Here is a 16,160-nt window from a genome sequence, read left to right as displayed (position 1 = left end):
AAACAATAGACCAGCAACCCTAGGTCAGGACTCAGAATGACTTTATAGTGCCAGTATGATGTGCACACTGGATCTGGAACATATAACATGTGGCTATAGAGAAGCATGCAAACATATTGAACAATAACAAGATAGATGGTGAACAGTGGGTTAACAACAGATGCAAGAGCAGGCAGGAAGCAAGACTTGGTTTGCCAACCGGGCATAGGTGGCAATCCATTCATTTCCCCTGAGGAGGCCCTCAAAAGTCTCCAGTTTACTGCATGTTAATTGGTTTTTGGTCATTTAATTAACTGCAAATTTGTTCGGGAATTTGCACCACCAAAGTACAATAACAGCTAATGTGGGTCATGATGTTGAAGCGCTGTCTAGATCTACTTATAATGTGTTTTAGCTTATATGATGTTTACATAGCGCATATTCCTAAATAAAGTTGTGTTTATTTAAGTTACCTGCAGTAACTGACACACAGTAAACCTGAGGCTATGTGTAGACCACTGTGTGTATTGTACTGCATGGAAACTTTGAGGTGACAGAGTGTGTACACTGAGTTAATAATGGCCCAATAGCAATTTTCCTTCTCCCCAGAGCCCTCTAATACATCAATCAAGCCATTTCAGGAAACACAACATGCATTCATATGGCTACTGTATTATATAAATATGCAGCATAGTGTATTTTTCTCCCTATACATAAAGTTTGGCATCATATTATCCCCCAACCTCAAACTTTGGTCTCACACTAGCAACCTCAGCTTCATGTTTACCTCTAGGCTTTCAGTGAGGACCTGCATCAGCATCACAATCCGGCTCCTTATCCCAACCTCAGCATCATATAATTGACTCCCTGACACAACATGAAAATCTGAACCATCAACACAAACGCTATAATTCCCACGTTAACTCACAAAAAAAAGTGACATTCCCACATCCAGAAGTCTGCAACATCAGACTACAGAGTAGGGTCCTAACAACATGAAGTAGCCTATTCATGTCTCACTTTACAGTAGGGATTAAGAGGAGGGTTACATTAATGGCCAGTCAACCAGCGCCAGATCCATATATGCAAGTCCAGAGCACACACACACACAGCAGGGTACAACATTAGAAGTTGCAATATCGCTTCCATAAAGGATCCAGCTGGCTGCCTCTTTCATGACAAGACCTTCAAAGCATCCCTGTGAACTGAACTAATCCTCTGTCATCCACAAACACCCATATAAAAGCACACACACGTGTTTAAAATACTGTGATCTATGAGAAGTAGTGGCCCATAAAGACTGAAGTGGGTAGGGGCTGCTATTCTCTAACAGGTGGGGGGTTGTGGTGTTTGAGTGCTTTGTCAGCATTATCCTGCTGTTCTTTAAATGACAAAAAGCTCTCTCTCTCGATGATGCTGCTGCGTCATCAGGACTGATTGTTTCCGTCCTCTCATCCTACCACTCCGTCTCCTGAGGCCACAGATTGTCTCGTATAAATGGAATCAAATCAGCAACAAAGGGGCCTTCTTCTCATAATCACCATGCCCAAAGCAAAAATTAAACAAACACTTAGAAGCACTCTTGAGTTTGTAGATAATGATGGATATTTCTCTAAATATTGTCACTGTTTTTGTGTACATGAAGTTGTTTTATCAGTCAGTAATAACTATATCAACATTATTTACATTATGGGGTGGGTTTATGGCACAACTTCATACTGTTGCATGATGAAGCTGATGAAGGCCGAAACACATCAAATGAAAAGATAAAAAGTCAGCCGATCACTTTGCACCAAACTCTATGGTAATCCATCCAGCATGTGTTGAGATATTTCACTCTGAAACAGAAGTATTAAATCAACGGTGGTTCTAGAGGAAAAGCCATGAGGGTTCATCCTCTAGGGAACAGAAATTTCAGTGGCAAAGTTTGTGTTGATCTTTGTTGTAGATGTGAGAAATGTTATTGGATAAGTGAAAAGTTTAATTTGCTGGTGGCACTTTGTATCCACAAAGTCAGAGAAAGTCAATAGGACATGTCCTCCTCCGTCCTGGGGAACACGAATGTCTGCACTAAATTTTATGCAGATCAAGGCATTTAACTCAAACCCAAAAATGTCAATCTTGTGGTGGCGCTAGAGAAAAAGTCATTAGGATGTGTCCCCTGGGGATCATGAATATATGTACAAAATGTCACCGTGATGTGTCCAGTTGTTTTTGAGGTGCTCAAAAATGCACCTGGTTGTTATTTAATTGGCGGATTCCAGTAAAGATCAAATACATTTAAATGTTATGTATACTTACCAGCAAATATATTTATATACATTTCCAAAAGTCTTTACCCAGAGACTTGGACATGAGTCTTTGTGACTTGGATATGAGTTGGCTCAAGTCACTGTTTTGATAACTGAAAATAAATAGCTTGAGACTCAACTTGGAAGTTAAAGACTCGTGACTTAAGACAGATGACATGAATAAGTTGTCTGTGTTAATTATGTGTTCATGCAAATCAATGGATAAATAGAGTCACATTTCTGCTATTACCAGAATATAATTCCTGTCTTTGTAGAGAACTTTAAACTATATATCAAGAACATTTACAGAAATAAAACATGAACAGTTGAAAAAATGAAATATTAAGACAGGGACAAACAAACAAACAACAGTTAATTAAAGGTCCAGTTTGTAAGATTTAGTGACACCTAGCAGTGAAGTTGCAGATTGCAACTAACTGAATACTCTACCCATGCCTCAACCTCTCCTGTGAAACATGTAAGATAAACTCCAGCTGCGAAACTCACATAAAAAGCAACAATCAAATCTAGAGCCAGTGTTTGGTTTGTCTGTTCAGGGCTACTGTAGAAACATGGCAGACTCCATGGAAGTGGACCTGTTCTCTCTGGGCTCATTTTAAGGCATCGAAAACAGATCAATTGTTATATCCAGGTGATTATACACACACATATATGCAGTACATAATGAAAGCATACTTATGAATACTATATTCAATTTCTGTCAATACATACACACTGGACCTTTAAAGATTTAATATGTCTTCTAATAAATGTACTGAAGTGGAAAAACGCCTGGCGATGATCTTTGCCTACAGTATCTGGAGCTGGGTCATTTCACACAGGGTCATTTCAGATGAATGAACTTTGTGGTGTTTTATTGAATTACATAACATTGTCAGGTGGTCCTGTTTCTTTGTCCACATCATCTATTTAAAAGCTGTTATTTCTTTTGTTTACTTGTTGTTTTAGTGATATGAGACATTTTAAATGCTACAATTTCTCAGACATCATGTCCAGGTGAAGATAAATCAGCTGTGAAAATCAAATAGGGGTCAGCCTCTGTCCTCTCTCTTCCTCTCTCTCGGTGTGGAGCAGGCCTAATGGCCGCCCCTTATAACATGACAGCTTCAACTTAATCCTCATTAAGTACTGTAACAATGCAGGAAGTAGCTGCTGCAGTCACGATTAGACGGGCTCACTATTTGGCAGGAAATGGCTCCTTTCAGCTGCGTCCAAGACACCTAGAGCGTCCCAAAACTTTTCACTTCTCACTAAACCTCTTCCTCTCTAGTAAACACAGTTTAGCAACAGCGACGGACACGAACACATAAATGAGCACAGAGGAACATTGTAATTTGATATAATTATGTTCGTGTTTGAAAACATTTGTTTCAATATATATATAAAAAAAAAAATAGACGATCTCTCGGAGGGGGTCTCGACGGGATGTATAACCTCATGTTCATACTTGAAAAAAATACAGACGGTTGTGTCTGAGATTTCACAATGAGATGTTTTATGAATGTGAAACGAGACAGTCAACAACTTAAGTCAATATAAAACCGCGAGTTTACTGCAGTTTACAGCAATTAGTTTGTTATAATCGGATCTCGTATGCTGTTTATTTATATTTAAAGCGCATTTTTTCAGTTACCTCAGCAGAGATTTGGCAAATTAAATTTGTATTTGTTTTAAAATAATGTATGTTTTGGATCTTATTCTCCAAGAGACTGCTGGAAAATAAATGAAATGCATGTTAATCTTATATATTTTATTACAGAGCAAATTAATGTAACATGTTTGTTTGTTTTTTTTTTTGTTTTTTTACATGTAAGTAATATAAGACACAGAAAACTAGTGTACTACTTGCAACCACTTTGTCTCCACAAAGTCCAATAATATACAATTAAGTCCTGCTCTCAAGAGTGTGTAATTGCTGTTTGTGCAGTTGTAATGGATTACAGTTACCATTTTATAATCAGATTACACAGGTAGATGGTGGTGATGATGGTGATGGTGTAAAAGAGTAAAACCATGCAGGATCATCACAGTGCCTGTGTGTATTTTACTTACCTAGAAGACAAGCAGCAGATTTTTCTGTTACAGACAGGCAAATATATCATCCTGACTGACATTTAACATTGTAGTTTGGTCTGGTTTGGAAACATCTTGTTTTCCATTCAGGATATTGATGAATATATTGTATCAAACACCACATCATCTCACTTTTCACCCAACAAGTGTTGCTCTATGATCATTTCCTGATAGTTAATGGGATGCCATTAGTCATCATCCAAAACACAAAGCCTTCCATGACCTGTGATGATCCTCATCTTGCTCATGGTCTTTGAATTAGACACAAGTTTTTATCATGTCGTTTATTCAGTTGTTCCTCAGAGCCCCTTACAGCAGTGTCCACATCTACAGTGGGAGTGGTAAGAGTAGGGGTTATAAAATCCAGCAACATATTAAATATTCATAAACTCTTTCCTATAAAAGAAAGAAAGGATTTAAAAGACACTAATGATTTGGCCTGTCTGATCTGTCTGTTCCTTACAGCAAAGGCCCTGTCACCTCTGGTCACAAGCTGGGATCTGGGAATAACCGGCACTGATACAGGCACTGCCAGAGTCCATATTAATGCAACAACATCCAGGAGTTTCATTTTGCCCATTTTCATGAATGTTAATTAGCGGCAGATGATAACATTCTCTAGTTATCTTTTGAACCTGTTATTGTCGACTGTCTACTAAAGCTTTAACCCCTTGAAACTTTTGAAGAGTTCAGGCTGTAATTAAAATCTCAGCTCTTGTGGTTGAAAATTGCAGTCTTCTATGTTTGGATTTGGCCATAAAGGAACATTCCAGCATACATGCAAGTTATAGCTCTATATATCATGTACACATTACATTTTGTGGAGCGCTTTGAAGGCGCTATGAAGTTTACGTTCATTTCTGTTATCCCATAAAAATGAATATGCAGACACTTGAAATGTTGCTGTGATTATGCAATGTATGTGCAGATGGTTCTGCAAAGTCTGCAATGTATCAATTTAGGATAATAAAGCAACATTGACTTAAATGAATGCAGATTTAATTCACAGTGACAGCTTCAGCAAGTCTGTTTACGGATTTTTATGATGTAAATCACAGTATGTAACAGTGTGACATAAAGTGTGTGTTCATCCTAAGTGGGATAAAACATTAAAAATCTTCTGTTTGGTTCTTTCAAGTCCATTTTTAATGTTATTATTTCATTTCAAATCCAGTAGAGTACAGAGCACAACAAACATTACCCAATCCACCTATTTGTTCTTGCTAAACACGCTATCAGTTATGAGTTGAGTCGTTTTATTATATATGCAGTGTCATTATTGACATAAAGTCACACTGCAGCACACAGAGTGTCTCCATACTCATGGCTTAACCAAACTCTTTTCAGTTGATCAAAAGTTAAATAATTATGAGATAAAAAGAATCAAGTCATTCTATTTTTGAATTTTTATTCATAAAAGCTGACAGATAGAAGTTCACATGACAAGGGAGAGACGACAAATCAAACATTTAGTTTTATGACCTACTGTAAAACGCCAATACAAATACTTGCATTTGTGCTGTATTTTGTATTGCAGTACATTACTTTGCAAATAACCGAACTCAGTAGTTTATTTTGAAATAATGAACGCTATCAGTGCAGAAACATAACAAACGACTCTGACATAAAACATACTAGATAAAGTGTAAATAAAGTCATACCAGTTATTTGATAATATATCAAATGGTAATCAATCACTTAATAATGTGATATCATGAAAAACAACATTAAATAAATAAATAGTTTAAAAAGAGATTGTACTGCCATCATCTGGAAGAACTGAGTAAAACAGGAAACGAGAAAAAACAATTATTCCAAAATGCTTAGATGAAAAAGTTTCATCATGAAACAAAATATATGTGCAAATGGCTAACAGTCAACCTTATTATTAGTAGTAGTTTTACCAGTAAAGTGTACAGAGTTTATAAACATACACCACAGTTAGAGTGAAATAGTAAAAATCTAAAGGGAAGTACAGTCAGGTTGACTGAATAGCAGTGTAAAATTATTCACTTTTTGATGCATCACAGTTTTTCCTTCAAAGCATGAATAAATACTATCAGATGTCAAGCAAGCAGCTGGTTCCAGACCCAAGTAAATCTAATACAATTTTATATTGTCTCATGAATGCTCATTTGTTCTTCTTCAGTGAATTAGCTACATATTCAGCTGTTCTCCCAACCGCACAGTACATATCAAACATACCACTACAGTACAGGAAGATCATTACAGCATACTGAATATCCAACTGTATCACTGTGTTTGATAACTGATCATATAGTGCTTTGAAAAGACAGATATTGGGTTTATACACAATAATGGAGTCACGTTTCACTGGCTGTTTGGCCAATGGATGGTTTCAGTGTAATCTTAAGAGATTAAAAGACTCTAACATTTCAACTTCTTCCAAAATAAAAATGCCATAGAGGAAGAAAGTGTTATCAGCTAAATTAGTAGGATGAATCAATTTTTGAGTTTTAGACCTATAGTAGTGCTACGAAGATGTTTTTCTGTGAGTTGGCCCCCTAATTTGTCTATCACAAGTACGTACACGAGAGCACACATGCACCAACAGTGTCACACTATTCCACTGATCAACAGGTGCAACGCCAAGATATGCGCCAGCTAAGGCGGACAACAACTGTGAGCTAGTAAACACGGATGTAAAGAGGGCCGGATTTAAAAATCAGCATTGCAAGTGTTTTTAATGAGGAAGTACTTGACACGTCACACTCAGTGTGTTTTGGTGAGTAACACTGAGCATAAACATAACTTTTGTTTGTGTACAAGAAAACTCCACAGGTGCTGTTTAACGGTGATTCGGACATTTTGAGAAATGTGCTTATTTTCTAGATGAGAAGGTAACAACGGAGCCTTAATGTTTTCAGTCCTTGTGCTAAGCTAAGATAACTGACTGTAGCTTCATTCTTACCATTCAGATATGAATGTGGCATCAATCTTCTCTGATAACTCCCGCCAATAAAGTAAATAATCATGTTGCACTTTTCATCAAAGTTTTTTTTTGAGCTGGTAAACAAACACTCCAAAGTGTGTCAGTGTAATACATAAAATGTGCCCATGATGCCTTCTGCTTTTCTGAAAACTTCAATTACTTAAAATCCAGTCATGATGCCCCAGTGCCCCAAATAAGTGAAGGAATGCACCGAATGGAAGCCTGCCAAATGACACAGTGCAGTTTCTAATTTCATTATCATCCCTCCCCTTCCTCCTACCATTTTATTAGCTGCTTCTTCTTTTTTCTGTTCATCATTTCACATCACTTTTCCCTGCAAATGCTCTTCTGTGTCTTTGTTCTCAGAGCAGGCTGGCCAGGCTGGTAGTAGGTCCATTCTGAGGCTGAAACTGCACAGTAGGGAGGCCGACCGTCCACTGGAACACAACAGATTGTACAATAGTTTCTGTAAAAATCCAGAAAGGGTGGATTGACTCACTGTTTATAGGCTGACTGATAGATGTTGCGCTTACATTGATGAGATTGTGTTCAGGGAGGCTGCAGGCAGCGATGTGGTCCTGCAGGAGCCGATGGGAAAAGTTCTGGTGCATCTGAGCCGCCTCGTGGGCGTATATGTTGTTTCCACAAGCCTTGTTCAGATCTGCTGGGAAAAGATAATTGTAAATACAGCTGCAGTTTCATGTCTAAAAGTTTTGGATCCTAACATCAGATTCACTTTTCACAAATGTTTCAAGTTATTGCAGGGTGATTAAATGTTTCCCCCAAGCATTGTCCACTGATTCAGTGATTCTATTGGTCAGTTTGTCCAGCACTTTCAACCTTTGATACTTCCCACTGGACATTAAATATCTATGGATATTCAATAAGTGTTCAGTATTAAATCAATAAAAAAGACACTAGGAGATAAATAATGAGGAATAAATTGTTATAGTTGTGTAACAGTTCATAAATTACGTGAAGAAAATGCCTATTTGCAAATACTAAAAACTCTTGTTTCTTGTGATCATTTCATAAGTATTTAACAATTCACCTAATACTGGACACATTCCTATGAGATCATATGAATATTAATCATAACCTGATGATAATCGTAATGTTTTGGTGACATTTCATCTAGTGCCCACGTCAGACTGAAATGTCCACTGGTACAGAGGAAAAATCTAAATTGAATGAGGAGACATGAGGAGGCATTTTTATTTTCTGAGCATGTTCATATATTCCAGGTTGAAACTGTTCCACCTTGGGACACTCCATGAACTTTCCTCTTGCGCCCCCATCAGGCTAAAATATAAATTTATCTTCTGTTACATCATTTAACATATTGTGGGAAAATCTTTACGGTAACGCTAAAATGAACATAAAACCTAACATTGACCTCACTGTGAGTTAAGGCTGAGTGACTGCTGTACCTTTGAGAAGTGCAGAGGACCAGAGCTGCACAGACATGTCTGGGATCTTGCTGGTAAGCTGCATGGCAGGAACCACCATATTGTTACTTTCCTGAATAAAACATGGAACCACACAAGTATTAAAGATCACATCTGCAGACCTAAGATATCAGTACTACTGTATGCGGACTAATGGTGAGGATATGTGGTGATATAAACTGTAGACTCACCCCGTGGTTGCCCAGGACAAAGAAGATGTGGCCCAGTAGGACTAGCGAGCAGGCAGTCAGTCTGTTTAGATCCTCAACATTAGACATCTTTAAGGTCTCTCTTAAAAATCTTCTGTTGTTGAAAGTTTACATGATAAGATTTCTTGATTTAAACATAACAAGCTGTCACTTTTACAGTGTACTTACTAAAATGAAAAGTAAGGTGTTCTTACTTGGCCTCATTGTAACGTCCTTGGAAGAAAGACAGGAGCCCTCTGATGTAAAAAGCTGCAGCTCGTAGACAATGAGAGCTGAAGAAGTCAAAGATATATTACTTTGAAATTCTACAGAAACACGTGGAAAAAGCTTACATGATGTGATGTTGTATCTGTAGTCACCTGACAGGAAAGTTGTGATCAGGATTAATTCTCTCTAGAACGCTGTACAGCTGAAGCTGAAAAAAAGAAGAAGATTAGAACCAAGAAGAAACATGAATGGACATGTTGGACATGTTTAAATGCAGCAGAAATGAGCAGCTCCCTAACCTCTTGATGTCTGTTGCCTTCCTGGATGTAGACGCTGGCCAGGTTAGTCACAGTGGGTTGTCATCTAACAGAAGAAAAAGAGACTTCTTAGCAGCTTAATCAAAATATATTTTTGATATTCCACGGGGTTTTAAAGATCTATATAAACCCAGAGAGAGTTCACAATCCACAGTGACTGCATGAAACTCACCTGTAGGGCAGCAGTGAACTGAGCCTCAGCATTATCCATGCAGTTCACCGAGATACAGTAGAGGCCCTGACACAGAAAACCAGGGAACAGATGTGAACAGTCAATATTATCTGGCACAGTGCGCGCAATGAGTTCTGCAGCTAGAGAGCAGTATTATAACAAACACATTTTTCTACACCGAATATTTAATTGGAATCTAGCTGTAATGTGATAGTTTTCCTTTTCTATAAACGTGTGTTTTCTTTGCCCGTAGACTTACCAGTAGCGTGTGAAGCTGGGCAGCATGATTTGTAAACAGCCTGGGGGACTGCTGGCAGAGCTGACAAACCTGAGAAATCTAAAGACACAGAGAGGACTCATCACAGTCTTAAACTACGATGAAAGACCTAAGGCAGCTTCCAGAGAAAACTGGTGTGACTGCAGATGACGTACCTCCTGTAAAGCTGTGGCTTTGTGTCCAGTGACCAGCCGGCACATGATGATATGCTCCAGCAGGATGACTTGGAACGTGGACAAGATGGGACTGTTGTTCAGCACTTTGAACACATTGCGGGTGGATCAGAGTTGATTCAACATCACCGTCGTCAAGGGGGAAATAAGCAGTGAGCGCATTCCAACAAACTTACTCTTCAGCTTCTCCAGCTGCATGAGAGCTTGGTCTGTGTACTTCTGCGCCTTCTCCAAATATCCCACCTGCATGGAGTGCATCATTGTAGAGAGTGGAGATGGTCTGGATACACTGCTGAAGCTGCTTCAGACATGGCTTCACGCTCTTTACCTAAACCCAATATAAAGAACATACGAACTAGTTGTTGTTTTGAGATCTTATTATCATTTCATACAATCGACATGAAAACTGGCTACAACAAGCATATTAAGCATTTGACCACAGGCACTATACATGATTTACATTCAACAGCTCAAAAAACAAAAAAAAAAAAAAAAAAAGAATACTAGTTACATTATAGGGCAAAAAATACTTACTAAATAAGTCTCCCTTTATTTCAAAATGTCAATGTTTGTGTGAAAAATGCAAAGAAAAGAAAATTATTTTACTTTTACACGCAGCTCTTGATGTGGGATTTTAGTGGATTTATAATAGTGAGACATACAGCTGTACCTGTCCGGCATCCTGGTAGTGTGTAACCTGCAGCACCAGGAAAAAAACCCTGAGGGACTCCTTCTGAATAGGGTTTCCCTGCCAGTTTTCGATGATGGTCCCACACAGGGTCAACAGAGGGTGGACCTCGCTCAGCTTCTGCTCCATCAGCAGCAGCTGCAGAGCCACAAATATATGAGTAGCTTATAGGATTGCACGGTGACAAGACAACACAAATTGTAAAGTGGATTTAATTAGCAGAGAATGATTTTAGCTCACCATTCCTTTACTGAGTACAAACAGAGCTCTGCAGGAAAAAAAAAAGAAACTTAATATGAGACAGGTCGATGTGCAATCTCTCAATGTTTAAACATAAATCTGATGTGTTTACCTCAACCTCATACTCTGCTCCAACCCCTAGGAGATCACAGGCAGATACCAAGTCCTTCTCCAGTGCGTGTAGTTGCTGAGAGAGAGAAAAGAGCATCGCACACAAAAACGCTTCAAATCAATTTCCCAAATATTTAACAAAGTTTGTAAAGCATAAAACATAATAAGTTTCTTACTGTCAGCTGAGAAAGCAGTCTGCAGTGCCAGTAGGGAGTTTGCTGAGAAATCTGGATGGCCTTCCGCAACACTGGTTTTGCAGAGTCCACCAAGTTCTTGAGATTAGATAGCAAGAACTGAGTTACTAAGACACAAACAGGATAAGTACATTTTTTTTTACTGTTTTTCCCAACTGCTACTTTTCAAATTATTATTATTAGTATTGTTGTTACTACATGCTGATGGAGGCATCTACCTGTTGACAGTAGAACTCTGACAGGATACTTGCTGCTTCAAACTTCACATCTTCAAATTGAGAGATCTGATATAAATCATGAAGGAATTGTTATTACCCAATCATCAGCAAGGTTAGTGCCCAAATAAATCCATAACCTCTTTATACAATGTGTGTATGATTTGAGAAATGCAGTGATGCTGAGGTAACACACCTGTTGTATTAGCTGTTAATATGAAATTTCATATTATACTCAAAAAGGATACTTGCTGTGATATGAACCACTGTGGGGGGAAAAAAATAAAGAAACATTAATGTCAGCAAGAGACTGAGCATTTTTGAGTAGGTACAACTCATGAAAAAGCATAACACACATGGTGGATAAGTGTCTAGTGCTTCACATGATCAGTGATTTATTGAACCACCAGCCAGCCATCAGACACTGTGGCTGCAGCTCACCGCTGTCTCCAGGTGAGTCTGTGCCAGCTCGCTGGTCTTTGTGTGTCGGTACAGCACCGAGCCCAGCTGCAGGTGAGTCCGGGCCTCGACCCTTGGAGGCGGCTTGAACTGAAACACTGCCTGCAGACAGTGCACGCACAGACGGATCTTCGGCGGGCTCGATGTGCGGAAATGTTCTGCAAACCCGAGCAGGGTTCGGTACCAGGGCTCCGGGGCCTCTGTGCTCCCTGCCATCCTCCGAAGACAAAACAACAACAAAAAATCTGCTGGCCTCTGTTGTGTTTTCAACAAGCATGGATCTGCGGAATAACAACTTCCGGTGTTTGATTTTCAAAATAAAACCACTCATAGATTTTCGTGTAATACAAGGGATATTGTAGTGACATAGCTACATATTTATAGTTACCCACCTCAAAAGGGGCAATTTATGATATATACGTGTGAATTTACCACACGAACAATTAAAAAAAAAAAAACTAATTTAAAAAAAATATAAATAAAACTTTCACGTAAACGTCCAATATAACGAATAATCACGTAGCGCTTGATGGCAAACAAACTGTCTTGATGTGTGCTTTTCTTCATTAGCTGTTACCGTGGTGATTAAAACAAACTAGTGTCATTATAGCGGAACTAATGTTTTTTTTTTTACGGTCTGTGTCCCAACCGAGAATATATATAAGTGGGACATTTTGCGGATTTTACTATTCACTTACGTTGTTACGCACAATTCACGCCCGGCGCTCGCAGCTGAGAGCCGCCCGTGGTTACCGCAGCTGAGTACGCAAAGTACGTAAGTTCACAGTGGCCGTCGGTTCATTGATAACAGTCAGGCCGGTTGTGTCTCAGCAGGGCGTTGGTAACAGTTGAGTGGCTTTTTTCTTACATTACAAGCAACTTCGTACATTTACAACATAGATATTTAAACACGTCTATCAGCTGTCTCGGATAACTCGCTTCCTCTTCCTCATCCTCTGACAATCTCCATTGTCACGTTTCATTGCAGACTGCAGATCAACGATGGCGAAGCGGAGGATCACACAGGAGACCTTTGACGCTGCTGTCAGGGAAAACATGGAGGAGTTTGAGATGGACCCTGACGAGGCTCTGAGGGAGGCTGTGGAGCAGTTTGAGTCTCAAGGTAACGTGGCTGGTAGTTGATCAGGGTACAGTGTTTGTTGGTGAAAGAAGTTAAGTCATTGAACCAAACTGCAGATACCAATAAAACCTACTAAATTATTTAATGTGGCAGAGGAATGGAGCCATGGGGCCTGATGGGTAATGTCCATATTGGAATAATGCTCTGTTATTCAATTAAAGTGCTCTCTGTAGCCGTACAAACATCTCTGTACCTTTTTATGGGGAGTTCAAGAGGATAAAATATAAAATAGAAACATCACTAATAAACTGGAGGCGTCTGTCTGGGATACTGGTCTTCTAACCCTCACACAAACAAGCTGAACACAAACTATCCTCCTTGTTGATATTCTTGCATCCTGATTTATACACACCCATCTGACTGCCTCCAAACTTAGTTTTGCTTTGCTTATTGTACATTATTCAGCTTTCAGTGCTTCATATTTTGTTGTGCGTCAAAGCATTAACCATAGTCCTATGTGTGCATGCAGGTGTGGAGCTCAGTTGTATAGTAAAAGCAGTACCAGCTGTGTCATCTGAAGACAAGCAAGAAGAGCAAACACATGAAGTCTTACAGGTGAGTCCTGACCTGTTTTGTGAATCTGCTCGGTGTAAAAGTATCACAATCTCACTCTGTATATGTCTGTTTTCACTTGCAGGCTTTGGATTCCCTCCGAATTGGAAAAGACTCTGCCAGCGTTGCGGACATGACAGCAGATATAAAACGCTTCACCGAGCATTGCTCACTAGGATTTGCTCAGAGGTACCTGGCAGCCCAAAAAGACGCCTACCCCGTCATCCTCTCTTGCTGCAAAAAAAGTTTGGAGGATCAGGAAGCTGTGTTGACCGCCCTGTCCGCTCTGGCTGCACTGACAGATGGACAGCCGGACTTGTTGGATGCAGAGGGCCAGCAGTTCCTTTTGGATGTCCTTAAAAAGTACCAGGCAGTTTCCTGTGTGACGCGTGTAGCCATCCACACTGTGCGTCACTGCTGTTTGAAACATGAACAGAACAGGCAGGATTTTGTAAAAGGCGGTGTCCTGCCTCTGATGACTGGTGCCCTGAAACAACACAGTGGATGTGCTGAGCTGGTCAAGGAGGCCTCCGCAGCTCTTAGGGTCATGACCTTCGACGATGATGTCCGAGTTACATTTGGGCATGCTCACGAACACGCCAAGAGTATTGTTCTCGAGCACAATGGACTGAAGGTTTTAATTGAGGCTGCGAAAGGTAAGGCCAGCTGATCACCAAGTTGACGTGGGCATGAAAACTTCAGCTACTTTAATGTTTCTCTAAATCAGATTTATAATTCTTTTATTTCTTGTGTCCCTCCCTCACAGCTCACTTCGATAACACTTCTGTTCTGAGTGAGCTTTGTGCGACTTTGTCCCGTCTGGCTGTAAGGAATGAGTTCTGTCAAGACGTCTGTGATCTGGGAGGATTGAAAATCATGATGACGCTGCTTGCAGACAGCTATGAGTCACCGGTAAACCACTTAAAAAAAAAACAAGGGATTGTGACACAAACTGATTCAAGATTCAATTTCATGATTGTTCTGCCTGACTGAACTGGTTTTATCCTTGCAGGAGTTGGTTCGGCAGGTCCTCAGCGCAATACGAGCCATAGCAGGAAATGATGACGTGAAAGACATGGTTGTTAATGCTGGGGGAGTCCAGCTCATTGTCATTGCTATGAACAGACACATGAGCAACCCTGCGGTGTGTTGAATGTCATACCTACACACTAATTGACTATGTATAGGTGTTATCTAGCATCTACCACAGATTAAGTATACAGATCGTATTATTCATTGTTATGATTATGTTCGTGTTCTGCTGTAGGTGTGTGAGCAGGGCTGTGCATGCCTCTCTGTACTCGCTTTGCGTAAACCTAACAACTGCAAAGTCATCATGGAGAATGGAGGTGCCTTGGCAGCTATTCAGAGTATGAAGACACACAGTGATGTTGTCAATGTGCAGGTAATATCAGGGCATTAATAATTAATATGTTTACTGAAAAAAAAAAGCCCTGTGACAGTCTACCAACTCTCTATGACCCTGTTTTCTTTCTTCTTTATAAACAGAAACAGGCGTGCATGTTGATGAGAAACCTGGTTTCACGTATGCAAAACTACAGCCAGCCAATCCTGGAGATGGGAGCAGAGGCCCTGATAGCCCAGGCCCTAAAGACCCATCAAGACTGTGGGGACGTGGGTAAAGCAGCCCTCAGAGATCTGGGATGCCAGGTGCAGCTCCGAGAGCTGTGGACCGGCAAACATGGCAGCCTCACTAACTGAAAGTAGAAGAGAGCATTCCTGTACACCCTTACCATAACATGAAAGAAGAAATGCTATCATGTTGGAATACATAGCCACAACTTTAAGCATAAGCACCTACACAGCTAGACATATTTGTAAAAAGTAGTTAATGTAGAAAAGGCTTGTGAGTGAACAGTCCCACACGTCGCCTTCGAGAGGTTGAGTAGTCCTATTTCTGTTACTTGTAGTCCTGTTGTACATGTTTAGCTTGCTATTAATATTTTGTTAACAAACTTTTTTCTATATGTACCAAATTTAAGTTGACAATATGTCAAATGTGTGTTTTGTGCCATGGATAAATATAAATGTATTTGCTGATGTGCAAATACTTTAACTGCACTGGTTTGTGCAGATTATTTATCCATGTTGGCAGAGCAAAATGTTGACATTGAAAGCCTTATACTTTTACCAGAACGTGTTTGTTTTTATAGTTTGTACAGTACAGTAAATGCCTGATTTTTAGTCCACTGACAACATCACCCTGTATATTCTGCATGGTCACGATAAAGCTCACTTTCAGCCTTTATCTTGTTGTGTCACAATACACTGTGTAAAACAGGGATGTCCAAAGTATGGCCCTGGGGGGCAATCACGGCCTGTAGTCGGATTTCATGCGGCCCAAAGCTTCTTTTTTGTGTTATTATTTTTGTTGGCCTTTTCAAGCTTTATTTTTGACAGAGACAGCTGAAGAGTGACA

The 16,160-nt window shown here is 39.7% G+C and overlaps 2 protein-coding genes across 2 annotated transcripts; one reads left to right on the top strand and one right to left on the bottom strand.

Moving 5' to 3' along the window:
- Positions 1-5,645: 5,645 nt before the first annotated feature.
- On the bottom strand, positions 5,646-12,339 carry mau2 (MAU2 sister chromatid cohesion factor). The gene is given in 19 exon segments (XM_027285088.1): positions 5,646-7,754; positions 7,851-7,978; positions 8,748-8,838; positions 8,957-9,068; positions 9,169-9,246; positions 9,334-9,389; positions 9,481-9,544; positions 9,651-9,736; positions 9,930-10,007; positions 10,103-10,206; positions 10,297-10,385; positions 10,387-10,448; positions 10,791-10,946; positions 11,049-11,082; positions 11,144-11,235; positions 11,336-11,431; positions 11,572-11,637; positions 11,817-11,834; positions 12,010-12,339. Coding segments are annotated over 19 exon segments (1,719 nt in total). The 5' UTR covers positions 12,244-12,339; the 3' UTR covers positions 5,646-7,679.
- A 395-nt stretch (positions 12,340-12,734) lies between these two features.
- armc6 (armadillo repeat containing 6) lies at positions 12,735-15,989 on the top strand. The gene is made up of 8 exons (XM_019262224.2): positions 12,735-12,874; positions 13,016-13,150; positions 13,638-13,723; positions 13,806-14,376; positions 14,487-14,632; positions 14,733-14,864; positions 14,988-15,125; positions 15,230-15,989. The coding sequence occupies exons 2-8, from the start codon at positions 13,030-13,032 to the stop codon at positions 15,440-15,442; spliced, it is 1,407 nt and encodes a 468-aa protein (XP_019117769.1). The 5' UTR covers positions 12,735-12,874; positions 13,016-13,029; the 3' UTR covers positions 15,443-15,989.
- Positions 15,990-16,160: the final 171 nt, after the last annotated feature.

The sequence above is a fragment of the Larimichthys crocea genome, chromosome XII, assembly GCF_000972845.2.
Source record: "Larimichthys crocea isolate SSNF chromosome XII, L_crocea_2.0, whole genome shotgun sequence".
NCBI lineage: Eukaryota > Metazoa > Chordata > Actinopteri > Sciaenidae > Larimichthys > Larimichthys crocea.
Note: the sequence above shows the minus strand (reverse complement) of the source record. Positions and strands in the feature narration are given on the sequence as shown.